Genomic DNA, 20407 nt, shown 5'->3' with positions numbered 1-20407 from the left:
TGCGAGCAGCTCCACTGTCTTTAGATAATCGCCAAGTGATGTGGAGAGACCCAGAAAGTGGTGAATGGAAGGGACCAGATAGGTTAACTGCTTGGGGGAGAGGGGTTGCTTGTATCTCTACAGATGGAGAAGGAATCAGATGGGTGCCAACGAGCCGTATTCGCCTTGTCCATCAGAGAGAGACAGAGCAGACCCTTAAACGAAGGAAAAGGCCCAAGAAACATCGGGTGGTTCCGTTGCTGACTGTGCCCACCACTGAAAGAACCTGGCAGTTATGGCGTTTGACCCATGGACATCAAAAACTGTTGGACTTGAAAATCCTCAGGAATCATTGGATTCTCTGAGACATCATAAGACTATTGTAGGACTTGAAAGTCTCAGGAATCATTGGATTCTCTGAGACATCATAAGACTATTGTAGGACTGAAATCCTCAGGAATCATTGGATTCTCTGAGACATCATAAGACTATTGTAGGACTGAAAGTCCTCAGGAATCATTGGATTCTCTGAGACATCATAAGACTATTGTAGGACTGAAAGTCCTCAGGAATCATTGGATTTTCTGAGGCATCATAAGACTGTTGCTGGACTTCAAAATCTTGTGGGGATCATTGGATTCCCTAACATATAAAAAGACTGATGTGGGATTTCAAAAACTTGTGGGGATCATTGGATTCCCTAACAGTGAAGCAATGGACAATAGATTGGTTTTGGACTATCTCTTGGTTGCTGAAGAAGGGGTATGTGTGTCTGGTGTTTACATACCCTCCTTCTAGGACTTCTGGAAATCTCTTACAATACCATGTTGATTTATATTGTTTGTTATATCACTACTTGCATGTACAATTCCTGTTTGTTACACCACATTGAGTCTGCACTGACTGTGGGGAGAGTCACCACTAATAGACTCTGCGTTATTGCTATGTGCTTGTGTAATAACTCCCATGCTGATGGGTTTGTGCATACTTGTCTCTAATAAGGCCCTTCAATCCAGAAACCCACTAGCAAATCCCCACTTCTCTTTGATGCTTTTCATCTCCCTTCCTGAGATGTCAGGGAGGGTGTGATTATCTCCTTTTTAGTGCTTTCATTTCCCCTCCTGAGAAGTCAGGGGGGGCGTGATCACCTCCTTTTTGGGGTTCTCATCTCCCTGAAAAGTCAGGGATGGCGCGACCTCCTGTGGTCTAAAACAAAAGAAAGCGGGAGATGTAAAGGGCTAGAACTGAGCAATGCACTTGGATAATGAAGCACGTGAGACTAATTGCCAATTGGACGGTTCCCTATTAACTTGTTTAAGGTTGACCCTCCCCAGCTGTTCTGTGCTGACTTGATTGGTGAGACAAAGAGAGGGAAGTGACTTGTGTGGGAGGAGTAAGAGAAACTTGGGTGGTGGAACTCACGCTCACTTGCACTTGTGACCTGGCGTTGGAGGCGATGGTAAAGATCTAGAATAAAGACGTTTAGTGATCCTGACTCCTGCTGATTTCTGGAAAGATAAGAGTTCCAGCATCATTTGATTCTCACAACTGCACTTTGAGGCAGGCACAACTTCTCTTCTCAATCTAATCTCATAGATGTAGTGATGGAAAAACTTTAGTATCTATGCCAGCCTTGTCTTATGAATAAAATCCAGAGACACTGAATAATTTGCCAAGGTCCCAGGGATTGTAAAGAACACAGTTAGAATTTGAACCCAAGTTCAACGAGTGAAAAGCCAGTGCTTTTTTCACAAACCATACTGCCTTCAACTCTTATGGTTATGGAAATAATTCCCAAATCTCATCTCCAACAATGATATTTCTGCCAACCTCTAGATATACATCTTCAAGTCTTTATAAGATATTTTCATCTGTACTTCTAATTTACAATAAAACATACCTGACATCAATGAAATAAGTCTCTGTCTGGCCTCATTTGATGCCCTTGGTGTGCGAATTCGATCAATCCACTGATATTCTGGGTCTTCATTCACCACCAATTCTTCTACAAATCCATGAATTATTACAGCTCGATAACACTTTGGAATAGATGTAGCTGTTTAAAAAAAAAGTATCATATTTATTCATTTCTACCAAGAAGTATTAATATTTTAAATACAAATTCCTCTTCTGACCTTACAACTAAAGAATATCACTCTGAAGTTTTGTAATAAAATATTTACTACAATGCTATTTTTACACAAAGGATATGGTATATCCAGCAACAGAAAAAAATTTTTTTTTTTTTCAGGAGGCTTTTTGCTCCCCATTATTTTTTATCCTGGGCTGTGATTTCATTTTTATGGAGAATAATCAGTGTGGAAACTTGCTCAATCAATTTAGCTTGTCTTTGACTTAGCTTCTAAAAGTGTTTCCTAGGTCTATCTTATTACTATAATGCTTTGTGACCACTTCTCCCATCACTAGACAACCAGTACATGTCAGAGACAGACTGGGTTTTTCTATCAACTTTTTCATGCTGCCTTACTCTTCTTTACAAATATGTTAAAGAAATGTTGGGGGCAGCTAGGTGGCGCAGTGGATAGAGCACCAACCATGAATTAAGGAGGACCCGAGTTAAAATCTGGTCTCAGACACTTAACACTTCCTAGCTAAGTGACCCTGGGCAAGTCACTTAACCCCAGCCTGGGGGGAGGGGAAGGAATGTTTGTGTAAGATCTATTTTTGTGGTTCAGTAACTGCTATAGATAATATAAAATACAAATAAAATTGAGAGTATAAATCAGGTAGCTAAAATAGAAAAGTTTAAAAAAAATCACTAAGCTAGAAATTATTTATTTTAAACTTTTTAACAAGTTATTTCAAACATGATTAAATTAGTCTTTAAAAATCACGCCACCTGGCATTCTATCTCTGAAAGTACTACATAGACTTCAACATCAAATTGGCAATAGTGAATTCCTGAAACTTTTAACAAATAAAAATGATAACCAAGTGGTATCAAAATCCCAGATGAACAGACTGATTTAATACATGGAATACAAAATGCTTTTATCTAAAGAAAAGATTACATACACCATATTGAAAACAGGGATAGAAATGGTATACCTCATGAAAAAAACAAAACATTACTGAATTTTTAAGGCCTAACCATATAAATTTACAAAATCTAATTATTATTTAGTCAGAAGCTTTTGGTCCCAGAAATATCTTCTACAGAAAAAGAGACTAATAATTTCTTGACAAGTACATACTTTCTGTTTAGAGCTTAAAAGTCAAAGATATTAGTTTTTCCACATTTGTAGAAATTTATTTTTCAGTATTAAAAACAAACTACTTCCAATTAAAATTATTTACTTACTGCAGAAGAATTTTACTCCACAAGATGATTGCCTAAAACGGTTTAAATCATTAAAGAGGTCTACTTTTACTACTACATTGATCTCTCCACGAATACCTAGAAAATAAAAAGAAAAAAAATAAAAATACATTTGGAAAAATAATCTTTCACTTATAAATATCAAGTAAATTAAAGGCTCTTTTTATAAAATTACATATTATAAAAGCAGCTTAGCAAAACTGGAGCGCTGGACTTATAAGTCAGCAAGACCTAAACTGAAATTCTTCCTTTGATACTGTGTGACAATGAGCAAAACATTTAACTTCTCTGAACTTTAAATATCTCTCTAAAACTAATTTTCATACCTATGAAACTAAAACTTATTGGCATACGGATGTATCATATTAGAAAAACAATATTGCTACATTTTTCCCAATCCTCTTTTGACCTTTAACAAAACCAGTTTTGGCCTCTTATATTTAGTCCTTCTAATGACTTTGTCATTTTAACCATCTGTTTTAACCCCTACTCTAGAATCTCTTCTTTTACCTGCCACTACTTTTGACCTACTAAAGCTTTAGTAACTCTAAGAATCCACATTCTCTGTTCCTCATCCCAGTGTGCCATGAACTACCAAAGAAAGTAGTAAACCCTAAAGATGACTTCCTTTATAAATTTACACTGAGCCTGGTCTGCTATTTGGTAATTATCTCTTATAAAACTTCCTATCACATTTCCCTACATCACCTTTCACTTTCTCTTTCTCTAGCCTTCAGAATTCAACCCCACCATCCCAGATAATTGCTGTGATTTCACTATAACCAAAAATAACCAACTTGAACTCTCATTTCAGTTGTCTTCTTCTAAGACAACAAAAGTTCTGTTTTCACTTGTTTTCTCCTCCTTCCCTCCAATCTCAGAAAATGAAGAACTTTTCAGTCATGTTTCATACTATACATATCTCCTCTTATTCTATCCACCAGCCAAAAAAATATTTTTCAATATAACAAGTGCCAAAAACTTTCCCAATGAAATAACATGCTATGATAATCTTAAACTCAGATCTTACTTTTAACATGTGAAAGATACATAACCAAGTAAATGGGATTATCTAATCTCATCTGGCTCCTCACTACTGCTTTTATCCCAAACTGACTCACTATCAAACTCCTTAATGTAGTTGTTCTAAACTCTCCAATACCTGAAAATAATAGTTTTTCTCTTTAGTTTCTCCGTATTGATCACTCTGCTGCCTACAAATATAATTAAATTTACCTTGTCCTGGAAAAAAACTTAAAAGTGAACTAAAAACTAAACTGAAAAACCCTTCTATCTAGACTCCCTGGAGCCAAGATGGCAGAACAAATAGTGAACTAACAAAAATCTCCCATACTCACTACCAAACAATAACAAAATAGTAAGTATTCCCCCAAAACAAATGTTGAAACAACAGAACTAGCAAAAAGGCACAAAGAAACCATCTTTTATCCCAAAAAACTTCAAAGATAGGCAAGAAAGATCTCACTTGGGTAAAAAGGGAACAGAATCCAAGACAGAAAAGCATCCCAGCAAACCAATAGCAAGCCCCACCTCAGAAAATCAGCAGGAGATCCTAAGCCCCAGTGCATGGGGAAGGCAAACCCAAACACCAGGACTCCCAAGTGCCTTAACATCACCTGGGGAAAGGATCTAAGAACCATTGGGTACTTCAGCTTAAGCCTGGGTAAAAAGGCAACCTCTAACAACCAGATTTTGTAGCCCTGGGGAAATGAAGAGCTACCTCTACGCACATCAGATAGCAGCACTACGACTCTGGCTCAGCACCAGGTAAGAACCCCACAGCCTCTGGCAGCACTAGCCATACCCCTGCCACCTTCTCAGCACAGCAAAGACATGAGGGTGCTTCAGGGACAAATCAGAGTCACATCAGTGCAGCACTAGGTAAATAACTAGGACCTACAGCTCCTGACAGAAACCAAATTTAAAAGAAAGGAAAAAAGGACAAAGAAAATGAGCAAAACAACAATAAAGAATGTGATCACTGAAACTTATTATGGTGACAAGGATGACCAAGACATTATCGTCCTCTTTTGAGTTTGTGTCAAAACACCTAAGGGCAAAGCTCCAAAGAAAAAATGGAAAGTGGTCTCAAGGCCAGAAAAAACTCATGGAAGATTTCAAAAAGATGCTTAAAAATCATATAAGAGAGATAGAAGAAAAAATGGGAAAAGAAGTGAGGGCAATGCAAGAGAATTATGAAAAAGGAATCAACAACTTGGAAAAAGAAAGCAACTGCTTAAATAGTATTGGCCAAATGGAAAAAAATATAAAAATCCACAGAAGAAAAAAGTCCTTAGAAAGTACAAATAGTGATATTGCTGCATCAAAATTATATATAGTTTGGTTGCCCTTTGGGCATAGTTCCAAATTACTTTCCAGGACAATTGGATGCACACTTCCACCAAGAGTACATTAGTGTTGAAATAATACCATATGCTCTCCTACATTTATCATTTTCAACTTTGTCATATTAGTCAATCTGATAGATATAGAGTGGTACCTCAGAGTTGTTTTAATTTGCATTTCTCTAATCAAAAGTGATTTAGAAAACTTCTTCATATGCCTTTAGATAGCTTAAATTTCTTCATCTTCAGATCTTTTGACCATTTATTACTTGGAAAATGGCTTGTATTCTTATAAATTAGACTCCATTCTTTTGAATCTTGATTGCATTGGTTTTGTTTGTGCAAAAAATTTTAAATTATCTATTTTACATTTTTGTAATGCTCTCTAATTCTTATTTGGTCATAAATTCTTCCTTTCTCCATAGATCTGACAAGTAGACTATTTTTTTGCTCTTCTAATTTCCTTATGGTGTCACCCTTTATGTCTAAAGCATGCTCCTACTTTGATCTCATCTTGGTATATGGTATGAAATGTGGGTCTTTCCGTTATTTTCCAGTTTTTCCCAGCCTATAACTTATTTAACTTCTCCTTTAAGAATTTGGATGCTACACTTGTTGCATATATGTTTAGTACTGCTGTTACTTCATTGTACTTTGTAGTAAGATGTAGTTTCCTCTCTTTTAATTAGGTCTATTTTTGCTTTTGCTTTGTCTGAGATCAGGATTACTACCCCTGCTTTTTTAGCTTCAGCTGAAATATAATTGATTCCGTTGGGTAGGTGATTCTTGGTTATAGTGCTACCATCTTTCCCTTTTGGAATATTATATTCCATGATTTCTAATCCTTTAATGTTACAGCTATTAAGTTCTATGCAATCCTGATTGTGGTTCTCCAATATTTTAATTGTTTCTTTCTGGCACTTGCAGTATTTTTTTGCTTCACCTGATAGTTCTGAAATTTGGCTATAATGTTTGTTGGAGTTTTTGTTTTGGGATTTCTGTCTTAAGGTGATGGGTGGATTCTTTCAAAACTTATTTTGCCCTCTAGTTCCAGTATATCAGTTTTCCTTGATAATTTCTTGAAAGATGCTTTCTTTCCATCATGACTTTCAGGTAGTCTAGTGATTCTAACAGTGTCTTGCCTGAATCTGTTTTCAGGGTCATTTATATTTACAATGAAATATTTTACATTTTCTTTTACTTTTTTATTCCTTTAAATTTGATTGATTTTTGATGTCACATATTCATTAACTTTCACTTGCCCAATTCCAACTTTTAAGGAGTTGTGTTTCTCAGCTTTTGTACTTCCTTTTCCATTTGACAAATTGTATTTTTGTTTGTTTGTTTGCTTATTTTTGCTGAGGCAATTGGGGTTAAATGACTTGCCCAGGGTCACACAGTTAGGAAGTATTAAGTGTCTAAGATCAGATTTGAACTCAGGTCTTCATGACTTCAGGGCTGGTGCTCTATCTACTGCACCACCTAGCTATCCCCGCCACCTAGCTGCCCCGCAAATTGTACTTTTTAATGAATTTTCTTCTTTGTGGATTTGTGTATTTTCTTTTCCATTTGGCCAATACTACTTTTTAAGATGCTGCTTTTTTTCAAATTGTTGATTCCTTTTTCATAATTCTCTTGCATCTCTCTCACTTCTTTTCCCATTTTTTTCTTCTATCTCTCTTATATGATTTTTAAGTGCCTTTTTAGACTCTTCCATGAGTTCTTTCTGGGCTTGAGACCACTTTCCATTTTTCTTTGGAGCTTTGCCCTTAAGTGTTTTGACATTATTGTCCTCTTCTGAGTTTGTGTCTTGGTCATCCTTGTCACCATAATAAGTTTCAGTGGTCACATTATTTGTTGGCTGTTTTGGAAATTGAAGGAATGCCCATCAACTGGTGAACAGTTCATCAAGCTGTAGTAAGTGAATATAATGGAATACTATTGTGAAATGAGAAATGATGAACAGGCAGATTTCAGAAAGACCTGTATAAACTGATTCAAAGTAAAATAAGCAGAACCAGGAAAACATTTTTCACAATATCAGCAATATTGTATGATGATCAATTATGAATGTTGCTTCTCAGTAACACAATGATTCAAGACAGTACAAAGACTCATGAGGAAAAATACTCTTCATATGCATAAAAAGAACTGACAGATTCTGGATGCAAACAGAAGCATACTTTTTTTACTTAAAGCAAGTAATTGTTTTTGTTTTTGCCTTTTGATCTGTACCTTCTTTCATAACTGTGACTAATGTGGAAATATTTTTTACATGATTGCATATGTATAACTGTATCAAATTGCCTACTATTTAAGAAAGAGGGGAAAAGAAAGAGAGAGAAAAATCTGGAACTCAAAATCTTATAAAAAATGAATACTAAAAACTATCAACGTAATTAGGGGGAAAAAAGAAAATATTAAAAAAAAAAAAAAACACCTTTCTAAATACCTTGCCTTTTTTATTTTTCTTACCATTCACTTCTCAACCCTTTAGAATCTGACTTCTAACCTCATACCATTCTACTGAAATTGTCCTACTCAAAGTTCTAGATGCATAATCTGTTATGAAATCTGATGACAATCTTTGTTCACTTTTCATCCTCCCTGGCCTTTCTGTAGTTTCTAATACTACTAGATACTTTCCCTCCTTTAGCCTCCTAAAGCTCTTTCTTAGGTCTCCTCCTACTACTACTATTCTTAACTATGCCATCTAGTCAGCCCCTTCTTAATGTCCACCAGATTGCCCTCCTCTTGGCTTATCCTAATCTCTTCATCCTAAAAGATTACTTCAGTCCTGAAACTAATATCTCTGCTCCTAGGACTTGTCTCCCTCTGATTGGAAAGATTCCTTCCATAGGTTGCATTTAAGAAGCTGCACTCAGGTTTGTTATCCCTTCATCTCCCACCAAGTCAAACTCTCCTGGATGCCTCCATCATGTCTCTATACCAAGTATATCCATCCTCACCCCTTTTTACAGTTTGTCTCGTCCATCAGAATTAAGCTACTTAAATTCAGAGACTGTCTTTCTTTTTTTTATTGCATTTGTATTTCCAGAGATTAGCACAGTGCCTTACATGTAGTAAACCTTAATAAATACTAGTTGGTTGAATTAGCATAGAAAATTAAGATGATAATTGCACTAGCCTCAAAGAATTATGGTGAAACTAAAAGAATATACTAAGTATAAAATAATTTATTTGTAAATCTTAACATATCATATATTTGTGAGTTCATTATCTCCAACTCTCAAAAGTTTGATGGAGACACCAAAATTTTGCTCTGAAATGACCTCTCTTGATATTATCTCCTTAGATGATCTTATATGATCCTATGGATTCAATTATTACCTCTATGCAGATGACTCCTTCAAGTATGTACATGAAATATGTAACATATATTTTATGTATAGAATGTAATACATGAAATATATGTAATAAGAAAATTATCAACAATTGTCGAAGACTATACATAATAGCTCTCTGATATGCTACATTTTTACTTGGATATCCCATCACATTTTAAATTTAGCAAGTTGAAAACTGAATTTATCATTTCAATCTAAAAATATGTATTAAATCTTACTATATATAAACACAATACTAGAATCTGAGAATACAAAAATAAAAACCAAACAGTTCCTGCCCCTGTACTTTTGAACTCACATTCAAATGAAGAGATACCACATGTACATAGATATGTAAACACAATGTAATTTGAGGAAGGAGAAAAAAATTTGGAAAGGTTCAGTACACCTTGGCAATGTAAAATATGGCATCTAAGCAGTACCTTAAGGGCATTTAAAGATTCTGAGAGATAAAAATAAGGAAGCAGAAGATTCAAATCACTGAAAAACATTTTATAAAAATAAAAATAGGGAAGCAGGAGACAAAATGTCAACTTCATAGAAAAACCAGCATCCCAATTTGACTACAATACAGAAAGGGGGTTACATAAATAAGTCTGGAAAGAAAGGATTGAACCTAATTTATGGATAGCTTAACTACGAGCAAAAGGAATTTATATTTTGTCCAAAAAGCAATAAAGGAGTCACTGAAGTCTTTTGACAAGGGAAAATTTGTCTCTCGGCCTTGAATTTGAGCTCTTCCAAAATTATTTTACAATAGTGAGTATCTTGCTCTCCCTTTATGAAGACATCTTCCTGAGTTCAAATCCAATCTCAGATATAATCTGTGTGACCTTGGATATGTCACTTAACTGTTTACCTCAGAGAAAATAGTAAAACATTCCAGCATCTTTGCCAAGAAAGCCCTAAATGTGAATCCGAAGAGCTGAACACAACTGAAAATTCAACAACAACCCATTTTGTACATAATTACTCTAATGTTTTTACTCCCTATCTTATATTATATTTATCTGGGTGCATTTTCCTGATATTCCCCCTAAGCCTATGAGTCCAATTAGTTTACAAGTTCTTTGAAGACAATGACATCTCTGAAATACTTCAAAATATCCCAGCATTTGGCCCAGTATCTTATTTATAGTAGGCATTTAATAAATGTATGTTAAGTTAAATTAATTATTAATAATGCACTTCCTTACCAGAATGTAAAGACTGACCAGGAAATCACATATCAAAGTGCTGCACTTGCTAAAGGCATGTTTTTAAATAAATAGACATATATTTTAAATAAAATAACCCAAGGACATAGCAATCTTTAAAAATAAATCAATTCTTTTTTTTCTTAAAATATTAACCCTTACCATGTATGGTGTCATAAATTGGAAACCATCCTGAGATTACTGTAGCAGCCTCACTATACAGTAAAGGATCAATATCAATATACACTTTGCCAATGGCATCATTTGCACTGTAAGTATCATGGTCAAGTACTGTAATCTGCAGAGGCTCATCTTGTAAATCTTCATCATCCACCTGGAATTATATTCCAATAGGAAATATCAAAAGTCTTCAATTATAAAAAAAATTTAAAATGTTAACAAGAGGACATGACATTTCTCATCATGATGCAAAGAGAAATTTTCTACCAAAATTAGAATGGAACTGAGAACACACAAGTGGAATGTGATTACCATAAAATACTTTTTTTCTTCATATATCCATATTTTATTGATATCCATGCATAGCATTCTATAAAATATGCCTAATTAACACTGCAATAAACACTATATAAATTATCTAAAGAGATAAAAAAATGTAATTATTCCAAAACCAGATAATTAAAAGGCAAATTTAATTCATATATCAAAATTCCCATACTTAAATTCTTTTTAAAAAAGCATTTTAAATATCTAAATTGAAACTGCTCTGGGGCAGCTAGGTGGCACAGTGGATAGAGCACTAGCCTTGAATTCAGGAAGACCCGAGTTCAAATCTGGTCTCAGACACTTAACACTTCCTAGCTGTGTGACCCTGGGCAAGTCACTTAACCCCAGCCTCAAAAAAAAAAAAAAAAAAAAAGAAAATGCTCTTCATAGTCTATAACAAGGGTCCTCAAACTACGGCCTGTGGGCCAGATGCGGCCCACTGAGGACGTTTATGCGGCCCACAGGGTTATGGTAAAATCAGACCGGAAGTGATGTTCTAACTAAACTCGCATTAGCAACTCACATTTCCGGCACTGGGCTGAGGCGGCGGAGACAAGAGTGTCCAGCCCTCCAACAGTCTGAGGGACAGTGAACTGGACCCCTATTTACAAAGTTTGAGGACCACTGGTCTATAATAATCAAGAAGCATATTAATGCAAAGGTATGGAAACTAGGAAAAATCTATTTAGTTTAGATAGTGTAGTAGAAGTAGTAGTGGCCTTCAAGTCAAGAGAGAATATTGATTTCAAATCCCAAGTCTGTTGTGAGGAAAATGTGCCATAAAATATATACAACATTCTGCCAACCTTAAAGCACTATATAAATATCAGCTATCATATTTATTTATTATATGTAGTGAAACAAGAGCATTTTTTCCACAGAATCTGAATTATAAGGGACTTTAAGAGTATTTCATCTACCCTTTCAGAAAATGTAGAAAGCTTTTCTACAACTCCTAACTTCTGCTTGACTAAATCTAGTGATAGAATCCATTGTTTTCCAACGCAACATGTTTATTTTTTAGATAACTCTTAAATATTCATTCTTTTTGAGAAAAAGCATAATATAGTAGAAAGAGAGGATGGGTAGATGGGTAGAGAAGATGGTGCCACACGACTGAGGTCAGGAAGATGCAGGTTCACATTCAACACCTGACCCAAGGGCAAATCACTAAAATGAACAGTGCCCTGGCAACTTACTAAAACTAATTTGTAGAGCTGGTGCAGATCTACAAATAATTTCATCATCAGAACTTATGCTTCTAATAAAATCACAGATCTAATGGAGGAAAAAAAATCCTCTCTTACTGATCCAAAAATGTCTTCCTTGAAATTTCTACTCACTCACTGTACTGGTTTTGCTTTTTAGAACATCATTATCAACATCACCTTCAAGATTCTAACAGTAGAAACTTCCATATAGAGAGTGCATTCAAGTTGACAAGGTATTTCCTCACAACAATATAGTAATTTGGTAGTACAAATAAGATTATCCCCATTTTACAGATAAGGAAACAGACTCAGTTAATAATCACATAATAAACAAGCCAGAACTCAAACCCAGCTCTTTTGACTCCAAGTCCCATGCACTCTCCCCTATACCACATTGCCTGCCAATTTCACTATTCCTTCACATTGGAAATCATTTAACTGTTTCAAATAGTAAATCTTCCATTCTCTAAAGATAAAAATCCACAGTTCTTTTGATCAATCTTCTCAACTCCATTCTAGATTAACTATAGCTTATTACGGCATCTTCTAATTATGCTATTTCAAATGAAACACAACACTTTCTATAATGTATATACATTGCATTAGATTTTTAGCAACTTTTTATACTACTGATTTACAATGAGTGTAGTCAAAGCCACAAGAGATTTTTCATGTGAACTACTGACAAACCACATATTCCCTATTGTATCTATATGCAATTGTGGTTTTTTTGAACCTTAAGAGAGGACTTTTATACATATATCTATTAAATTCCATCACCTTTATTCAATATTCCAGGTTCTTAAATCATTTTTAATCATGAAGTTTTATTTTTATTAGCTATCCCTTGCAGCTTTGTGTCATCTGAAAATTGATAAGAATACCTTCTACGTTTTTATATAATAGATGAATGAAAACACAGAGGAAAGGGTCAAGGATAAAAATTCTTTCTCATAGCCATTACCTTTCCCTCCAGGCTGATAGCAATAGATAATAAAGGATTAAGTGCTAAAGTCATATAGCCAAGTATGCATTCTTATTCTAAATTGATACTTAAATCAAGGTCTGCTTGAGTCAGGCAACTTTCATCTCTGTCATCCAAGGTGATGGATTGGATGACAATACTGTTCAAAGATGATAATACTAGTTAACAATCATATAAATGCTTACTTTCTGTCAGGCATTGTAGACATGGAGCTAAGGGGTTCTATACTTCAAGCAGTCAGTCCAGACACAGCACTTGACATATAGATGAACTCTAATAAGAAGTGTCTACTTGTTTACATAGATTTGTGACAAGATATTGTAAAATTAAGTAATTTACTGAAAACTTGGTGCCCCTGGACAAAAAGCATAGAATCCAAGCCACACAAATACAATTGAGAAATATTTAACAAAACAAAAATATAATACAATATAGATGATGTTAATTTGTGGTTTTCCAAGTTAATGTATAACTTGCAGGGATCTAGAGTGTGTGTTTGGTTTTTTTTTTTTTTTTTTTTTTTGCTTGACACCACTGTTTAGACGAAGCAGACATTTAGGTGGGCTGCTGGGTTATGGCAAATGGGCTGAGGGGCGGAGACAGAATGTGAGGTTTTGTTTTTACTATAATCCGGCTCTCCAATAGTCTGAGAGACAGTGAACTGGCCCCCTAATTAAAAAGTTTGAGGACCACTGGTTTAGAGTATTTGATGGGTCAAAAATACATCTTACACAAGAAAATCAGAGTAATCATATCCAGTAAATTTATATTATATCAACTGTTATTTGAAAATACAAGAAAAATAATCCAAAAATAAGTTTGGTAAATACAACTTCTTCACAGATAAGGTATGCTGTCTTTTAGTCAAACAAATAAGAATTGTTCTTTTCTATATTCCAATTTTCATTAATATATCCAAAAATTTTAAAATATATATATCCAAAAAAAAAAATCTTTAGTAGACATAGGACAACATGTCTTTAAGGATTGTAAGGAACATATTACCATCCTTATATAAGAACTATTTACATTTTTCTGCAGAACAAAACCCCCACATATTTATAAGCTACTATAGTACAACACATTAAATAAACATTATTTATAAGATAATTAAAACCTTACCTCAAATTTAAACCATTCTGAGTTCCACTGAGGATTTAGGGACTTATGATACACATCTGTTTTAAATGTCATGTTACCAAATTTCACCTAAAAATAAGAAATTGTTGCATTATAATCACATGAAATGTGAACAATATGTAAATTTTAAAATAAAAAATTAACATTGCAAGTAATATAAAATGGTTTATCTCATAAGCACACAATTAGTAACATCTAAGTTGAGATGTCAATTTAAAAGAACAAAAATGAAGTTATGTTATGCAATCAAAGAAATTCTTAATCAAATAAGCTGCTGGTGCAGAAATATGGGAAAGGGATAAAAGAATGTTTCCTAAGTAAGTTTAAACAATGTAAATCATTTGTCACAAAAAGCAAAATAAATGCCTAGAAGGCACTTGAGTCTGTAATGATATGATTTTGCTAAGCAGAGAACTATGGTGAGGACAATACCAGTTTAAAACATAAACTCATTTGTAGTCTTACAAAAGAAGATGGTGGAAGATTAAGAGCAGTATTGACGCTGATGAACTCTGTAAAAATTGTGTCCCCTTTGATCTGTAAAAGAAGGAAAATATGCCTTCTCCTAGACTCTCTGGAGTCTAAGATACCCTGAATTTTCCTTCTTTTACAGATCAAAGGGGACACAATTTTTACAGAGTTTACCCACCTCAGTATCACTTCATAAAATAACAAGCAGCAGTAAGGAGAAAAAAGATTTACAGAAAGCTTAGCAAGAAAAAAAATGAATTAAAAAAAATATAAAAATGTATTTGTCGATTTAAAGCACAACAGACACCCCCCCAAAAAAAAAAATTAAAAAAAATAGAAAAGTCTGTAATGAGCATTTTCCTCTACCAATGCCAAAGAGATAGACTACTGAACTACACTAAATAAACAAAGAGATAACATATGCAATGTGTAATTTTGAGAGCATTAAAGGATTGGTTCTCCTGCTATCTGAAAAAAAGAAAGAAAAAGACTTGGAAAAAAATCCAGACTCCCACTCTTACCATAAAAAAAAAAAAAAAAGGAACAAAAGAATATTTAAACTTATATGCATTATTTTCCATATCTGCAAAATCTTTATGAAAACAGACTACACAAAATCTAGATATGTATACCATTATGGTATAAGAAGGAAAAAGGAAGGCTATAAATCACATTCTAAAACAGAACATATTTTTCCAATCAAAATTTTAACCAAAAGGAGTAAAGAATGCCAGTTTGTAATGACTATTAATGAAGCTTTATGTCTCCTATGTAGATGTCAATATTATATGATTTGTCTTGAAAAAAATAACAGAAGTACCTTTAATGATATTCCATAAAAAATTTGGGGGGGGAAAAAGGCAAGGCACAAGACAAATGCACAACACAAGGTTATTTGGATGTCCTGAGCAGAATCCAAAAGAGAAAGAATTTCCATATAGATAGCAACATGCACCAGATACCTTGTTTGTGGATAACTATGATTCCTGCACTAAGCCCTAAAAAACTGCAGTTCCCTAGTGTGATCTTTGGTAAGCCAATTTAGCCTAACTAACAGAGAAAATGCTAAGCGGTTTTATTCATAGAGTTTCAACAAGCATTATGTATGTAGGAGCCAGGTACTATTCTGGGCCCTAAAGAACAAAAAGAAACAAAAAAAGGTCCTAGCCTTCAAGAAAAGTATATGCTACTGACAAATGGAACTTATTCAAACTATGATATAGAGTTGGATGGACATTCCACATATCTGACCCATATACAGTGGATAGTCAGTAAGGAAAGACAATGAGCTGGGCAGAGAAGAGGAGAGCAAGTTGGATTGCCTTTGGGAAATTGTTCAATGTTTTGAATGACTCCATTCTTCTTGAAACACATCATTTCTCAAGAAAGATTTGGGATTATTCCTAGTTGTACAATTGGTATAATTATGTACCAAGGTCAAAGGTATATACCTTTTGACCCAGCAAAACCACTACTAACTAGGTCTATATTTCAAATACAGCAAAGACAAAGGAAAACAACCTATGTATACCTCTCAGACCTGTGGACATAAATTCCCAAAGAAGAACTAGAGATCATTATTGATCAAAAAGTAGAAAACTTTGATTATATCAAATTGAAAAGTTTTTGTACAAATAAAACTAATGCAGATAAGACTAGAAGGGAAACAATAAACTGGGAAAATATTTTTACCGTCAAAAGTTTTGATAAAGGCTTCATTTCCAAAATATATAGAGAACTGACTCTAATTTATAATAAATCAAGCCATTCTCCAATTGATAAATGGTCAAAGGATATGAACAGACAATTCTCAGATGAAGAAATTGAAACTATTTCTAGCCATATGAAAAGATACCCCAAGCCATTATTAATCAGAGAAATGCAAATTAAGACAACTCTGAGATACCACTACACACCTGTCAGATTGGCTAGAATGACAGGGAAAGACAATGCGCTATGTTGGAGGGGATGTGGAAAAACAGGGACACTGATCTATTGTTTGTGGAACTGTGAATACATGCAGCCATTCTGGAGAGCAATTTGGAACTATGCTCAAAAAGTTATCCAACTGTGTATACCCTTTGACCCAGCAGTGTTACTACTGGGCTTATATCCCAAAGAGATCTTAAAGAAGGGAAAGGGACCTATATGTGCAAGAATGTTTGTGGCGACCTCTTTGTAGTAGCCAGAAAGTGGAAACTACGTAGATGCCCATCAATTGGAAAATGGCTGAATAAATTGTGGTATATGAATATTATGGAACATTATTGTTCTGTAAGAAATGACCAACAGGATGATTTCAGAAAGACCTGGAGAGACTTACATGAACTGATGCTGAGTGAAATGAGCAGGACCAGATCGTTGTATACTTCAACAATAGTATATGATGATTTTCTGATGGATGTGGCTATCTTCAACAATGAGATGAACCAAATCAGTTCCAATACAGCAGTAATGAACTGAACCAGCTACACCCAGTGAAAGAACTCTGGGAGATGTTTATGAACCACTACATGGAATTCCTAGTCCCTCTGCTTTTGTCTGCCTGCATTTTTGATTTCCTTCACAGGCTAATTGTACACTATTTCAAAGTCCGATTTATACTTTAGCATATTTAACATGTATTGGTCAACCTGCCATCTGGCGGGGGAGGGGGAGAAGGAGGGGAAAAATTGGAACAAAAGGTTTGACAATTGTCAATGTTGTAAAATTGCCCCTGCATATATCTGGTAAATAAAAACTATTTTTAAAAAAATTAAATTTTAAAAAATAAAAAAGACAAAGGAAAACAACCTATGTAAACAAAAATATATATAACAACTCTTTTTGTGCTGGCAAAAAAATTGGAAATTAAAGGGAATGCCTATCAATTAGGAAATGGCTGAACAAGTATATAATTGTGATGGAATATATTATGCCATAAAAAATGACAAGAGTATTTTTGTCCATCTGCATTTTTTATTTCCTTCACAGGCTAACAGTACACTATTTATACTTTAACATGTATTGGTTAACCTGCCATGGTGGGGAGGGGAGGAAGGAGGGGAAAAATTGGAGCAAAAGGTTTGGCAATTGTCAATGCTGTAAAATTACCCATGCAAATATCTGGCAAATAAAAACTATAATTAATTTTTTAAAAAAATTAAAAAGAAAAAAAAAATTTGACAAGAGTAATGGTTTCAGAAAAACCTGGAAAGACCTATATGAATTGATACAAAATGAAGTGACAAAAACAGGAGATCACTGTTCACATTTATACACAATGTACACAGCAATATTGTGGTAATGATCAACCTTAGAGACTTATCTACTCTGCCATAAAGACTCAGCCAATTAGCTACTCAGTACAATGATCCAAAGAGCTTGTTATGAAAAATGGTATCCTCCTCCAGAGAGAAAACTAATGAGCTGAGTATAAATTGAAGTATAATTTTTCTCTATTTTTCTTGGGGGGTTTTCATGATAGCTAATATATTTCATATCACTGATATGTGAACTTGATTTATTGCTTACCTACTCAATGAGTAAGGGAGGACTTGAAGGAAGAGAGAATTTGTAACTCAATTTTTTTAAAAAGAATGTTTAAATATTCCCTTAAGAAGAAAAGAAAAAAGAAATATAATTTTTTTAACAATAATATTTTTCCAGTTTCAAGTTAGTTCTAAGTCATGGAATACATTATGTGAAGAAACTTACACTGTCTTGAGTTGTCATATTTTCCAGAAGCACTGGACCCAGAGTATGCAGGATGCTCTGAATGTTCCAAAGACAAAGCTCCCCTTGAGCTAACACAATTTGCTGTTGCACCCCTACCTTGACTCCCTGTGTCCTTGGAAGGCCAGAAGGGCACCAGCTGTGCCAGGCTAGGATGAAGCTTGTGCAGCTGGGGTCCTCTGAAGATAAGCAGACCTTCTTACTTTCATAGTCTGTCAGTTCCCAAAGCAAAAGAATTTGGCTTTTGCTATCCTTCTTCCCCTCCCCCCCAACTCCGGGCTTCTCCCTGCTATTAAAAAAAAATGAAAACTTCTATAAGGACTGTGAATTTTCTCCAGCTTTCCACATTCCTCTTATAATAAATCTAATTTTTATGGATGTTTCATGAAGTTGTGATTTCCTATTGACAAGAGGGCCCAAAGAGGACACATACCTGGCAGATATGAATAGATCTTAACACACTACCAAAAAAAGGGTATAAGAAAAATGCAATAAAGTTATCTTCAGAAAAGTAATTGGAAAGGTGAACCAGTCATGTGGCAAAAATGAGTGCTGAATGATGGCCAATCTATGTGCTACACAATGCACTCAAGCTTATGCTCTCTCTTTCTCTCTGTCTCTCTCTCTGTCTCTCTCTCTCTGTCTCTCTCTCTGTCTCTCTCTCTCTCTCTCTCTCTCTCTCTCTCTCTCTCTCTCTCTCTCTCTCTCTCTCTCTCTCTCTCTCTTTTCCAAGGAAAAACAGTATTACCAACATAAAGAAGCTGCATCACTCAGCTGAATCACAGTGGGATCCTTATTAACATATTCTTGAAACTCTTTCTCCTGCTATGGCTACATAAACTACCTCTTAGTTACTTAGAGGATGGACTACAATTCTTTCTAATGTCAAACCTAAACTATCTAAAAGTTTGACCAAGTCAGGCCCAATCCACAACATATCAACACCCACAATACACAAGAAATCTAGAAGAAGCCACTCAATATTTTGGGTGGAATATCTTACAGAAGCACTAAATAAAAGGAGATTGATGAATTGTAAAAGGCACCCCAAATACTCCAAAGCCTTAATATAGGGAAACTAACCTTCACTGTTTGATTTTTCAAGACTGTTCTATGTAAGATCATTCCACCCTTACTTACTCAAACTTATTTACTCCTACTTCACACAAATGCCTACAATCTATTCCTCAAGTCAGTCCAAATTTCTCACAGCCATAAGAACAAAGGCCCATTTGCATATCATACCTTCAATCACCTTAAAAACAAGGTTCACCTTTTTATCCCTTTTCCATAAAATATTAAATGTCTTTAGGCTCAGACTAAGATGTCTGTGAAGCCTTTCCTAACTAATGTAGTCTTTACTTAGTGACATCTCCTCTAAATTGCTGGAAAGCTATACATATAAGTTTAAAAATGAAAAGAAAGTAAATGGCTACAAAGAACAACCCATAACTGAAAAAGTCATATGCAATAAGTGCTCATTGGGCCTACTTTGAAGTCATCCAAAGAGGTGGAGACCACTCCCATCCCAGTTCAGTATGCTTTTAGATAGTTCCGATTCTGTGGAAATTTTTCCTGGCATCAACTTTCACCCACTGTTACCACTTTTCAGGCTAACAGAACAAATCCAATCTCTCTTTTATAAGAAATCCCTTGAAAACCATAGTTCCTCTAAGTTTTCTTTTCTTCAGATTACACACACCCAACTCCTTCAAACTGAACCTCAAAATGGCATAAATATAACGCCTTTCATGGTTCTCTCTAGATACTTTCCAGCATTTTCAATTTCCTTCCTAAAATGTGGAACCTAGAAATGAATATACAGTACTGCCCAGGGCAAAACATTAAAATTATACCTCTTCCAAGTTATGCTTTTCAATGCAAATTAAATTTGAATTGGTTTGCTGTAGAAGACACAATTGTCCCTCCAGACACTCAAGTTTTCAACCTTGGTATTTTCCTTGACTCCTCATTCTGCCTCACCCCACATAGCCAACCAATTGCCAAACCTTGTCTTTTCTCACTTCACATTCTCTCTAATATCAGTCCTTTTCTCCCTACTCATGTAACTACCATCCTAGTTCAGATCCTCACAACCCCTTGGGTAGATTGCTACCGCAACCTTAGCAC

At 34.8% G+C, this 20407-nt stretch overlaps 1 protein-coding gene across 13 annotated transcripts in view; it reads right to left on the bottom strand.

Moving 5' to 3' along the window:
* C2CD5 (C2 calcium dependent domain containing 5) overlaps positions 1–20407 on the bottom strand; it is a 125809-nt gene that overhangs the window by 101406 nt on the left and 3996 nt on the right. For 11 of the 13 annotated variants that reach the window (XM_074268850.1, XM_074268849.1, XM_074268851.1 and 8 more), the window contains exons 2-5: positions 14075–14161; positions 10412–10583; positions 3302–3397; positions 1880–2035 (exon numbers count right to left, since the gene is read on the bottom strand). In XM_074268850.1, the coding sequence (XP_074124951.1) occupies positions 1880–2035; positions 3302–3397; positions 10412–10583; positions 14075–14161 (511 nt within the window). Of the gene's footprint in view, positions 1–1879; positions 2036–3301; positions 3398–10411; positions 10584–14074; positions 14162–20407 lie in introns of those variants that run through there. The other 2 variants (XM_074268846.1, XM_074268842.1) reach the window with 1 other exon arrangement.

The sequence above is a fragment of the Sminthopsis crassicaudata genome, chromosome 5 (assembly GCF_048593235.1).
Source record: "Sminthopsis crassicaudata isolate SCR6 chromosome 5, ASM4859323v1, whole genome shotgun sequence".
Classification (NCBI taxonomy): domain Eukaryota; kingdom Metazoa; phylum Chordata; class Mammalia; order Dasyuromorphia; family Dasyuridae; genus Sminthopsis; species Sminthopsis crassicaudata.
Note: the sequence above shows the minus strand (reverse complement) of the source record. Positions and strands in the feature narration are given on the sequence as shown.